Genomic DNA, 13,101 nt, shown 5'->3' with positions numbered 1-13,101 from the left:
TAAATAAAAATAACTTTCCTCAAAAAGGAAAGAGAAATTAGGGGTGGAGTGAAGAAGGGTTATAATGAATTTAAAATTTGAACAAGCCATAACAAATAATAGATTTTACATTATGAGTCTAAAGACTGCCTATCAAATTGATGTATTTTAGAATTAAATGCAATAAATTGGATCATACTGGAAGGAAAGACAAAAACTGACTTCATTTGGAATGTTGGCAGCAAATTAACTCCAAGTGTAAAGCCTCTCCTTAAATGTACCATGTTCCCTTTTTATTTCTTTTTTTTTTTTAATTTAATGAATAAGCATTGTTATAGAGTCTTAGACTCAAATAAAACACATTCTTTGAATATATTACTCACAAATTGTTTTGAAGGTGAAAAACTAATGGCTTAATATTATCACATTTAATTCAACTTTTTTCTGAACACTAAAATTTTCACTGTTTTAATTTCAAAGATAAGTCTATAGAGCTCATTTAAAAAATTGGCTTATTTATAATATAATACAAAAGAAGCAATGGGATATCTTTAAAATTCTATCAGAACATATAGTATACCACTTCTTAAGGCTTCCCTAGAAAATCTCTGTATTTTTGGCTCCTATTCATATTCCTTGTGTTTTACATAAAAATAAAAGTTAAAAATATACAAACTATTTGAGGTCTTTTAGGGAAAGCAAGATAATTTATATCAGTCATATTTCTAACAGCCCTCGTGGATATTTATATCATTGTACCAATTCAGCAGAGCAAGCTTTTAAAACCAATAGGTGACTGGTCATTTTAAGGACAAAATTAATTCACAAAGGTTCTATAAGCAAAATAATGTCATTGGAGGAATCTGTTAGTTGATTGTTTATCCCTTTCCATATCCAAGTCTGTCTCTAGAATAAAGATGGAATAATTGCATCTACCAATCACATGGGAATATTTTCAAAACTATCTGTGCAATTTAGAAGTATTTTTAGGACTATTTTATACACATGCAGCCCCTCAATTCTTGGACTACTTACCATTTGAGATCTATTCTTTGGACAGCCATTGATGTCTTCGATCTTTTCATTTGCTGAAAAATAAGGAGAATAAATCAAGCTTCAAAAACCTAAAGTGAAACCAATAGTGGAAACCCTTAGAATAGCTATTTCCAGGGCCCTTGCTGCTGGCTGCACCTCCCGAGGCCTAAAAGTGGTGCTGTTCAAAGCAACCAAGCATGTGAAACATTGAGACACACCGAGCAAGCTCAGGGATTTACTCATAGGCCATTCCTCCAGCGACAGCTGGAGCAAGGCCATACTCATTTAAAAAGGCGACAACTGCCTGGAGGACACTCCTTAAAATGATGGTGCATCACTGAAATACTTGTCTGGGAACCTGGGAAAAAAGATGCAGAAGAGGACTCTGCTTTAGCTAGAACAAGCCTGAATGGGACAAAACTGAAGGAACTCTGCTCAGGGGCTGCAAAAATAGTACAGGTACACATGATTTTCACACCATTCACCTGTGTGTTCTAAGTCACAAATGAGAGAACTTTTGTTTTTGACAATATAACCCAGAATAAAGGAGGGGGAAACTGAGGCCATGGGAAGCCCAGTGACTTGCCAACTATTGTTTCTCTCTAAAAGGAAGTGGAAAAAAAAAAAGGTAACTTTCTACTAACAAAAAAAACCTCATTCTCAAATAAATGGCTATCAAATGGAATCCTCCTAAGATGAGTGCATTTGTTACAAAAGGCAAAACACCACCCCCAAAACAAGAATAGCTAAAGATTTTTATCTGGGGCCTTTCAAATTCTTTAGAAAATTCCAATTCCTCTGGCATCTGGGATACAGTGAATTCTTAATACTCTCCCCTGCCTCCCTTCCACCCCATAGAAACTACTTTCTTCAGGTAAATTTCCTCTCCTTCCTCCAATACTGCTTCCTTCCTTCCCAAATTACCTGCTGTCAATGGTTACATGTAAACAAGTGGTCTCTCCCATCAGGGGAGTACTACAGGCTCCTTAAAAGCAGAAACTTTTCTTTTTTGTTTTTATATGTTTTCATATATATTATCTTATATATATATATTATATTATATATATATATATTATATTATATTATACATAGTGAGTGCCTGATAAAAGCTTGTGGATTTATTAATTTGATTAATGAATATTCAGTGAGGCCCAAATGAGGAAAATATTTTTTGAACTTGAATGTCCAGTTCCCCAAACATTTCAATTAATGTTTTACCATATAAAATTTGAAAAGGTTGCTTGTCTTTTTATTGTGAATGTGGATGTGGAAAAGGGAAAAAAATGTAAAATGAATAATTATTGATGTGAACAACCATGACAAAAAAAGCAAACTCAAGCAATGGTACAGGAACCTGTGGCAGAAATGATGCAATAATCTTGACCTTAATACAATTAAAAATAAAGATGGTATTCTAAGTTCAAGGTTACTAGAGTATTTTTTAATAACCCATTCAGGATGGTCAAATTTAGTTGTCCATTTCTGATTAATGGGTAGTTCAATAATATGCATCCAATTTAAAAAACAAAACAGGACATTTATGTTCACAAATCTGGGCCTTCATTCTGGAAATACTCTAAGTGCTTTAAATTCCATCTGGAGACACTCAGCACTAATAGTGCAGATAGGCTTACGGAGCAGTCTAAATTTTAAGCATTTCTAATACCTAGTACTGAAATCAAGAATCTAGGATTCTAAGGAAAATGAAATGGGGAGAGGAATGAGAGGATATCCTAAAGAGCCTTCCAGACAGTGAATATGATTAGGGGGGATTTGAGGAGAAAGAAAGTTAACTCATTCTAACTATAGGTAAAATTATGGGGAGAGGGAAGAGCGAAAGAGGAAAAGAGCCCATCCCTATTCCTTCCCATCCCTCCCAAATTCATAATTTGTCCATTCCCCACCACTTCTTTAGTCTCTCCGAGGTTCCCTCTCTGCTACCCCTAAATGTCTATGAAGGTTAGAGGGCTGAGATGTATAAGGATGATATTCTTTAGATTGAAGGGCTAAAAAAGCAAGGGTTCTCTGGGGAGTATGGTCTCCTCCTCATTACAATTCTGCAAATAAGTGCATCTTTACTTATTCCTTCAATTAATGTAGAGACTGAGACTTTGATTTTGGTACTATTTATGACATTCAAAATTAGCCCATTAAACAAATTGTAGAATTGTAAAATAAAATAGGAAGATATTAGAAAATAACAGTACTGGCAGAACCTCAACACACAGACTTTGGGCCTCATGGATTCTAGTTTCGTGACATTTGAACACTGACTTAAATACATTTTCAAATATTGGATTTGATTCTGCTGCTGAGAAAGGAGTATACAACTCTAGGTTTTAAGAAACAAATTAATTTCTTCAGACAAACACCTTCCAAAGAATTTCATAGTTTGAAGTTCATTCAATTCTCAGCTTCTTAAACTGTGGTTCATGGCCCTGTGACTGAGGAGCTCATAACTAAATGTGGGGGTGGCAAAATTTTGATTTACTATTCACTAAATGTTTGATTTGTGTATCTATTTCATATGCCCCTTTATAGGAGGCCATGGTAAAATTTCTTGGGCAAAAGGAGTGGTGAGTAAAACAAAGTTTTGAGGAGCCCTGGTCTAGTCTAGCTCATACTTGGCCATCACATCATCTTCACAGCATCCTTTTTATTTGTATTTGAAAGCTTCCAGAGGGGGAACCTGTTCCCTCCTGCAGATCTATTTTGGAGAGCTCCAGCTGTCAGAAATCGTTCTTTCCTTCTAGCCAACATCTGCCTCTCTGAAATTTTCACTTTCTGCTTCTACTTCTTCACTGTGGGCCAAACAAAACAAGCTGAATCCCTCTTCTATGACAGCTCTTCAAATACTTGAAGACAGCTACTGAGTGTTTCCCCCCAACATCCCTCCAGTCTCCTCTCCAGGCTAAACATCCCCAGTTCATTGAGCCTCTTGAATCTGCTGAATGACCTGGCATTCCAGGATACTTACCTAATCTGCTTTGGAGATCTTATACTTCCCTTTAGATAGTTTAGGGAACTGAAGAACACAGGTGGGAGGTAGAAGGAGAAATGACCTGACCCCCATGTCAGTTCTCTTATAATAAATAATAAGACTAAGAAAAATACAGCCTTTCACTTCTGTGCATGGTGTTTTATACCATAGATTCACTTCTCCGCTCTAATTCTTAATGGCTGTGTCTCAATTTCTCCATTTGAAGAATGAAGGCATTAGATTACATGGGCTCTCAGATTCTTTTAGTTCTAAATTTGGATTTTATAATCCTTACTACATTACTCTGATTTAGTAACATCATGTATTTCAATTTCCAGTTACAGATGAAAATATAAAGGCAAGGACAGTTTTTTTTTGGTTGTTGTTGTTTTGCTTTGTTTTTAAGCCATGTTAAGGTTATATAGTTAAGTAATTGTGGAACTTGGACTAAAACTTAGGATTCCTGACCTTTAGGCTAATAGGATTTTGCTGTAATACCTCAAGCTTCAAACAAGGAATAGAACCATATGCAATCATATGACTGATTCAGCTTTAAAAAGGACAGAAATTATTTTCTAGTGTGCATGTTTGCCCACTCTATCATGGTAGCTATTATACCAGGAAAGAGTCTTTTTATGGGAAGATGGAAAGAGATAGAATTTTTTTTTCCTTTCGGCCCATTCACACGAGGAACAAATGAAACTTTTGATCTCAAAATGCCTTCTTGGGGTTTCAGAGAAATACTTCTCTATTTGAATTATGATTTCCACATTCATCTTTTCCATGTTAAGATCTATCTAACAGATAAATGGACAAATAACGCCAATATCTGGGGTCCTAGTAATGTATATCTTTCAATTTGCAGCCTCTGAATTATTTTTTCTCCCACTGCCAGCAGCTTTTTCGCATGTGATGTGATTTTCCTGACCAGGGATAACACTATAATTCTTGCTCACTAGTCTTCTTTGTCTTCTAGATTGCTCAAAGCCTTCTGGTATGGATGACAGGACTGGCCCATTACTAAAAGGATAGCAAGAAACATGGCAAGAATTGAGGACCAAAAATGACCAATCTAAAGACTGACCCTTTCCTCATCTTGAGGCACATGCAAGTTTGGTTTCATCTTTCCCTTTCTCTTCTATCCTCAGTTCCTTCCTGCTTTAAAACTAAATAACCTTTTCTCCTAAATGTACTTTGACTATTAAGCCCCTGTTGAAATTGAAAATTGGAAGGGCTAGTTTAGCACTATGGTGCTTAAGAAAAATAATTCTACACTAAAATCGAAAAAATTGGAAAATAGCAAGCCAAAGGAAGGAAAAACAAGCAAACATTTGCTTCTTTCTTGTCTCAGCCTTTCCTGTTAATATGCTGTTATTACATGGTCTCATTGAGAAAATTTTATGTTTTTAGCTTAGTATATAGCTGAATAAAATTGGGACTGAAACCTGATTTTACTCTTGAAGATTTTTTTTTTTTAAATACTGGATCCCTGATCCTTCCTTCTGTCTTTGAAAGGGCAGAAAAATTTGGTCCCTGGTCACAATGTCACACACAGAACACAACCCCAAATTGGAGACTTACCTACAACCTGGATGATCTCAGCCAATAAGACGCCATCGGTCACATCTTGCTGGAGATCCTTGATTAAACGTTTATGACCTGATTTGGCTAGATAGTGATTGGCCCAATCTGTGTAGATCTGCAAAAAAAGAAACAAAAAGAAAACACTTGGCTTTAGGTTTCCAATTAAACTTCCCAACCAGATTTCGTGACTTAACTCATGGCAATCCCTGCATCCTAAGATTCAGTCTTAGCTCCATTAACATTCAAAGCATTGTACCGATGAAGCATTCAACTTACTATAGTTTAGCTTTACCCTATTGAAAGATCTGACATCAGAGCTTGGGGAAAACTAAAGACAGCTTCAAAACATGTGAAAGTCTGAATGGAATAGCAGACACGGAACTAAAACAGTCAGCTACGGGGTTGGTGTACAGAAACTAAAACCCTATTTTCACCCAGAGGATCTTTCCCCTTTATTGAGAAAACATTAAGGGGAAATTACTGCCCAAAAGGATGCTTTTTAGTGGGCCATTTCAGGTTAATGAGTGAATTTAACGAAATTTTCAGGCTTCTGTCTTCCTTTAAAGGAGAAAAATGTTAAAGCATCAACCCTTCAATTACTTTTGTAGGAGCTGAATCACTTACAGCCTGGTGTTTACCAGACAAACAAAAAATGAAATCAGTTTAATTTGAAAGTTAAACCTCATGTTAATTATTGAGATTCTTTAGACAAAAGAATGGGAGCAATCTCCACAGACTAAATTTGTATGACAAATATCCCTGAAGAGAAAGGGGGTGAGATTGAGGCTGCAGATGGTTTGGCGGATAGAATTCTGGACTTTTGAGTTTTTAAGGCCTGAATTGGAATCCTACCCAGATCAATTACTATGTGGCCTCAGCAAGTCACTTTCAGTCTCAGTTTTTACAACTGTAGAGTGGAAACAATAATAGTTGTGATAGATGTAAAGTGCTCTGCAAACCTTAAGGTACTAGTTATTATTGTTATTGTCATTTTATTCTAGTTTTATAAAAGATGGCAACCATGAGAAGTGAATTAGACCTATACCTCTTATATATGGAACTTGAAAAGTAGTAGAAAATCATGTTTCCTTTAAGATTACAAAGGCTGCTACATGGTATAGTGTACAGAATGCCAGACTCATCTTCCTGAGTTCAAATATGTCCTTAAACACTAAATTTGTGACTCTGTGTGATTTACCTTGTTCACCTCAATTTCCTCATCAGTAAAATGAGGGGGTTGGACTAGATGATCTCGAAGGTTCTTTCTAGGTCTAAATATAAAGGGTACTTAGGTTAGAGTATATGAAATTATTTACAAATATTTTGAAAACTCTATTTCAATATAATGGGTTCATTTTATAGGCTGGTACAATATATTTTATACATTTAGAAATGTTATTCTTAGAAGGAATCCAAAGGTTCCCCCACTACCAAAATGGTCCAAAACACAAAATAAGTTAAAAACCCCTACTCTAAATAAATCAGTTATTGGGACTTTAAGTGAAGTTATTTTCCCCCAACTCTCAAAAGCAAGGGAAATCCAATTCCACCAATCTTGCATGTGTTACACCTCTCTCAACAAGAATCAGAGGAAGAATTAGGCACCCAGGCTAGATCCATTTGACAATTCAGTCAGGCTCCAGTAACCCATTCTTTCTTCTGTTCTTGTGCTTAAACAGAAGAAGGAGACTGCTCTCAGCTGACCAATTACCAGAGGTTTCAATAAGCAGTAAGAAGAGCTTTCACCTCTCGATTACAAAGGCCAACAATAGGTAAGTCAAAAATAGATTTAGCCCTTCCATGGAGAGAATGAGAAAAAGATTCTGAAAAGAAGTACCGAATTCTGTAAGGTTCCAGAATCCTGTCCTGATTATTGAAGCCAGTGAATTAGAGTTATTCTTGAAAGAATAATCAGGAGAGTTCTTGGTAGTTGTCAACCCCTCTCTTTTCCCATCTTTTCTTTTATACTGAGTATCCTTCAGAAATAAGTGACTTTCTTTTTTCAAATGTGATTTAATGGTAGAGTAGTCACAGGAAAAATTACCCAGTAACAGAGTCTGACTTGAACATTCCCAAGTAGAAAATGTTTTCCCACCTTTTATATCCAAATTGATGGGGGTACCGGGCAGCTAGATGGTACAGTAATAAAGTGCTGGACCTAGAGTCAGGAAGAATCCCCTTCCTGAGTTTAGATCTAACCTCAGACACTCACTAACTGTGTAATCCTGGGCAAGTCACTTAACCCTGTTTGCCTCAGTTTCCTCATCTGTAAAATGAGATGCAAACCATTTCCATATCTTTGCCAAAGAAACCCAAAATAGGGTCACAAAGAGTTAGATATGACTGAAAGATTACTGAACAAATGTTGGAACACAACTACGATACTTATTATACTTAAATTGTGGAAATCTTTAAAAATGAAAGTGGGATAAAAAATCGTGAAAACTAGTTTTAGCACATTACTCTCAAAGGCATCAATCAATTCAAGCTGAGTGGGGCAGTGTAGAGATTGCTGGACCCAGCATTAGAAATATCTGAATTCAATTACTGTCTCATTTTTTATGTATGTAAGGCTAGGAAAGTTACTTAACCATTCTTAATCTCAGTTTCCACATCTGTAAAATGGGGATAATAATACAACCTGTCTCTTAAAGTTGTTGTGAGAATCAAATGAGATAATAAACGGAAAGCCCTTTTCAAAACATGAAGAACTACATAAATGATGATGATGATGATAATGATGATGATGAAGAAGATACAATAATGGTAATGACTATCATGATGATAAGTAGGTACCAAAGTGCTGTTCTAGGTGGATGAGGATATAATCTTGCCAACTTGCAGGCTATGGGCTGAAACCTTAGATATGATTTATTCTGTCTTTCTTTTATTATAGGTGATTAAAAATGTTGTATATCTTATTTAATAATTTGCAATTTTTCTTTTGAGAATTTTCTTTGTATCTATTGATGATATATCTATTAGGAAATAGCTTTTGGTCTTAGTGATTTCTGTCAACTCATTGAACATAATAAATATTATATATAGTCACTTCTAAGATATATTTCAAGCCCACACCCTTGCTCTAAGTCTTAAATCTGATGGGCACCTTACACTTACTTGGGGACCAACCACAGCCCTTAGTTTCCTCTCTGGCAAAATGGGGCTAATAGAAAATATACACAGAATACTTTCTTAATCTTAAAGTTCAATGGTGGAACAAAGGCTATGGTTGCTAGTTTTGTTAAAATAGGAAGCTCTGGAAAATAAAAAAGAAGCAAGTTATAACCCTTTTTTTCCAATTTCTTTCCAAGTGTTTAAAGGCATATTTCTTAAAAGACATAATTTTCCAATTCCCCGGCAAAGTGACTTCTGATACCTATTTGCTAAATCTATTATTTATAGCAAATCAAGATTAAACAAAATTAATTTAAGTAAAGACACATGCACACAGTGTGGATGAATGACGAAGCAGCAGATGAATGTTCACATTGGAGAAGAGTTTAAAGTCTAGGGCAATGAGCATTGCCTGGGAAAAAAAGAGTTGTTCATTGTTATGCAAAGATGTTTGAAAATAATAAACTGCTTTCTAAAGAAAGACAAAAGTCAAGTGTAAATCCTTGAGAAATTGGCTGCACTCAGGCTTCAATAAAGTAGGAAGTCTCTGGATTTCCAAACTAGAATTTTTTGTCATTATTGTTTAATATATAAAGAAGAGATAGGGAGGGAAAAAAAAACATTACATTACATGGATAAAATCTTGTTTAATGGGATCCCAAGACAAAAAAAAAAACACTTTGTTAATTGATGTTTTTCCTGCTGAGCTCCATTTTTAAGGAGAATAAGGATAAATCAGAAAAAGTAAATAATTTTATTTAAAAATTCAATTTTCCAGGGTCCAAACAGAATCATACAATGTTGGAGTTCAAAAGAATCTTAGAGATTATCCAGCCTGACTTGTGCCCAAGCATAATTTCTTCCTATAATATGCACAAATGGTAAAGTGATTTTCTAGCCTCTGTCATAGGACATAGCTTCATAAATTATACATTTGGTGCTAGAGAACACATTATACAAATGAGGAAATTGAGGCACAGAGAATTTGTTACTTGCTTAAATTTATATGGTAAATGTTCAAGGACAAAATTTGAATACAGATCTTTAAAACACCTTAATATTCCTGGGTTTCCTTTTTTTCTCATCTACAAAATAGAAGCATGGACTTACTAAATGACATTTATGCTCCTGTCAGTTCAAGAGCTATGATCCTATGATTCTAATTAGCAAAACTCTATTCTCTCTGAAGAACATTCCAGTTTTCAATGGCTCTGAGTTTTAGGATGTTTTCCCTTACAGAGTCTAAAACTGCCTAAAAGTGCCTTCCATCCATTGCTTCTCACTTTTTTCTCGTCTTTTTCCACATTTGGCTAAACAAGAACTCTTGCAGTAATAAGGACTCACTGCAGAGATAACTAATTATGTACAATAATTTCAACACATTCCCTAGGATCATCTTGTTTCACCTGCAAAGCAGAGCAATTCTTTCTTCTAGAAATATTTTACAAGGATCAGAATAAAATAGAGTTCTAGTTCACCCACAATTACCCAGGTCCATCAACTAACCAGAATTTTCCATTCCCAAGTCTAGATTTACTAATGCTTTTACCATGAGAACACTGGCTGACCCTGGAATGAATAGCATAAAATGTTCATTCTCTCTCTCCCCCTTCTCCTTTTCCTTCTTCCTCTCTCCATCCCTCTCTTTCTCCCACTACATGTCTCTTCTCTGACACTCTGTATAGGGAGGAGAAGTATGTTCAGCGTTTCAGAGATGTAGAAACAATGTCAGTAAAACTAAAATAAAAAATAACATTAACATTACAGTTATATAAATACTTAGAGAAGAGTAGTGTTATTTTAATATAAGTGAACATGAGTGAAAATGACCCAAAAAATCCAAAAGAAGAACAAAATAATAATTTAAAAATTATAGTGATTCTATATTGTAATTGATGCAGTTCTTTCCCATTTTAAATTCCCCTTATTCTTGTTGAATTTCCCTCCTTCCTTCTTCCCTTTTTAATTAGGTATCAAATGAAACCATCCTACACCCTTGAGAGATGTCATGGTTCTCTAATTCCCATATCAGGGAAAGGAGTTTGCTGTCAAATGTTTGAAGAGATAAAAGAAAGAAAGAATTTAAAAAGCGTGAAACACTGAATCTCATCTGATTAATTTTATGTTACCTGATGGAATTTCAAGGAGTGTTTCTTTCTTTGCTTAAAATTGATTATTATTCCACTCTAATATGGTGAGAATAGAGAATATTTTGTCAGCTTATCACCATGATAATAAGGATAATGACAATTTCTTTGGGCTTTATAATTGTGTTATGTTGGATTTAACAAGTAGGTACACAAAGCATTTTTGGTTTTATTTCTAAGATTTTACTCGTGTAATTAGTGTTCAAATGCGGGTTAATAAAGCTATTAGCATAGTACCCTAATAATGAAGCTAATAATGCTTTAGAAAATGTTATCTGAGGTAGGTTATCTTCAATAGAGCCAGTACATTAGAAAGCAGCATAGGCCAGATTGCTAAATTTAGAGAATTGGGTTCAAATTTTACTTTTGATTCTTTAAATGGGTAAACCTCAAACTCTCTCATGGTCTAGGTTCAAATGTTTCCTCTGATGTATATAATGATCAAATCTCTTAATCTCTCTGATTCTCTTTCCTCATCTTTAAAATGGGAATTGAGTTGTTTTATGGGTCAAAATAGTGTTTTTAACATTATAGACCTATATAAATATCAGTAATTAATCAGACCAATAAATCCAGGCTAAAAGACCAGGCATTTCCTTCTTACACACACACACACACACACACACACACACACACACACACACACACACACACACACACACACACATATTAACAGAATAGTGGAAAGTACCAAGAAAGTTGTTCCACTTAGTAGAAATATTGCAAAAATCTCAAGAGGAAAAAAAATGAAAAGTATCTTTTGGGAGAGAAGGTAAAGCACAATCAGAAACTAGAGATCAAACTAGAATTACTCCTTATCTCAGCAAGTGGGATGGCCTTATCTCAAGTCCTTGGATTTAGTTTGTTTGTTTTGGTACATCTTGAAACTCTAAACATATCCTCAACATTATGTTTTTCCACTAATAACATGTCCTCACACAGCTGGGTCTCTGCACCAGACACCATCACTACCATTACAAACTACTACCATTACCATGATGATTACTACTAGTATTACTACAGAACATTTAAATAAAACTTATGGATCATCTGAATTATGAAATTACCAAAAAAAACCTGTTTGTATATAGTTCTTTCTATTTATTCAAAAGCATACATTTTCAGAACTTTAATTTAAATAGTATCATTTACCTTTAAAACATTGCAGTGAAAAGAATAAATCAGGAATTATTATCCTTTTTTTGGTAGATAAAGAAGAAAAGCACAGGCCATGTGGTAATCGAGAAAATGTACTAGATTTGGAATTAGGGACTTGAATTTGAATCCCAAATCAGCAATTTACTCTAGATATATAACTAATTTCTCTAGATTTCAGTTTACTTTTATGAAAATGAGAGGGCAAAACTAGATAATTCCAAAATCCCTCATAACTCTAAATCTATGTCATTGTATTGATGACACTAAGTTTGATCACACAACTCAAAGAGCACATCAGCAACATAATTGTTAATTAAATGCACTCTACCTAACCATCAGTCCAGTGCTGGGACCCTGATACTTCTTTTCACAATAAAATAAAGTCAGCTCTTATTAATATATCTTTCATTAATCCCGTTTGAATACATTTGTTTTGCATGTTGTCTCTCTAACCAGTGTGTAGTCAACTACACAACAGGGCAAGGACTCTATTTTGCTTTTCTTTGGAGCCCCAGAGTTTAGCACAGTACATAGTATGTAATAGGCACTTAATAAAAGCTTGTTTTTTTTCCTTCCGATATAAAGAGTGGATTTGGCTCTGCCAGATTTACAGGACACAGACAAGAATAATATCATATTGGAAGACTTAGAAGGGTTTTAGTCTCAAGTGTTGGGTGGATTACATTCATTAACAAGAACATGGATCTACTGAAATAACGACATAAGTAATAAGTTTGTTTTTATATATTTCCTTCTTGTACCTGCCACATAATAGAAATGATGGTGAATTTACAACTAAGGAAATGTGATTCTATACTAGCTATATTGTTGTGAAAAAACAATTTGAGCTCTTGCCTCAGCTGTATGGTAGCTATATATAATAATGCTTATATTACCTACTCCACATAGTTAAAAAAAAATAAGGATTTTTTTAGACTTGGAGGTACACTATTATAATAATAATCATTATTAATTATAATAATCATTATTAGTTAGAAACCTACTTATTGTCAGACACTTAACAATCTGTATTTATATGGTGGCAGTGTGGTGTAGTAGAAAAAGCATTGCCTGTGGAGTCAGTGTACCTGGATTTAAATC

At 34.7% G+C, this 13,101-nt stretch overlaps 1 protein-coding gene across 2 annotated transcripts in view; it reads right to left on the bottom strand.

Moving 5' to 3' along the window:
- Positions 1 to 13,101, bottom strand: part of NAV2 (neuron navigator 2) — a 442,768-nt gene that overhangs the window by 313,219 nt on the left and 116,448 nt on the right. For both annotated transcript variants that reach the window (XM_051965599.1, XM_051965600.1), the window contains exons 2-3: positions 5,576 to 5,693; positions 1,015 to 1,067 (exon numbers count right to left, since the gene is read on the bottom strand). In XM_051965599.1, the coding sequence (XP_051821559.1) occupies positions 1,015 to 1,067; positions 5,576 to 5,693 (171 nt within the window). The remainder of the gene's footprint in view (positions 1 to 1,014; positions 1,068 to 5,575; positions 5,694 to 13,101) is intronic.

This window comes from Antechinus flavipes, chromosome 6, assembly GCF_016432865.1.
Source record: "Antechinus flavipes isolate AdamAnt ecotype Samford, QLD, Australia chromosome 6, AdamAnt_v2, whole genome shotgun sequence".
NCBI lineage: Eukaryota > Metazoa > Chordata > Mammalia > Dasyuromorphia > Dasyuridae > Antechinus > Antechinus flavipes.
Note: the sequence above shows the minus strand (reverse complement) of the source record. Positions and strands in the feature narration are given on the sequence as shown.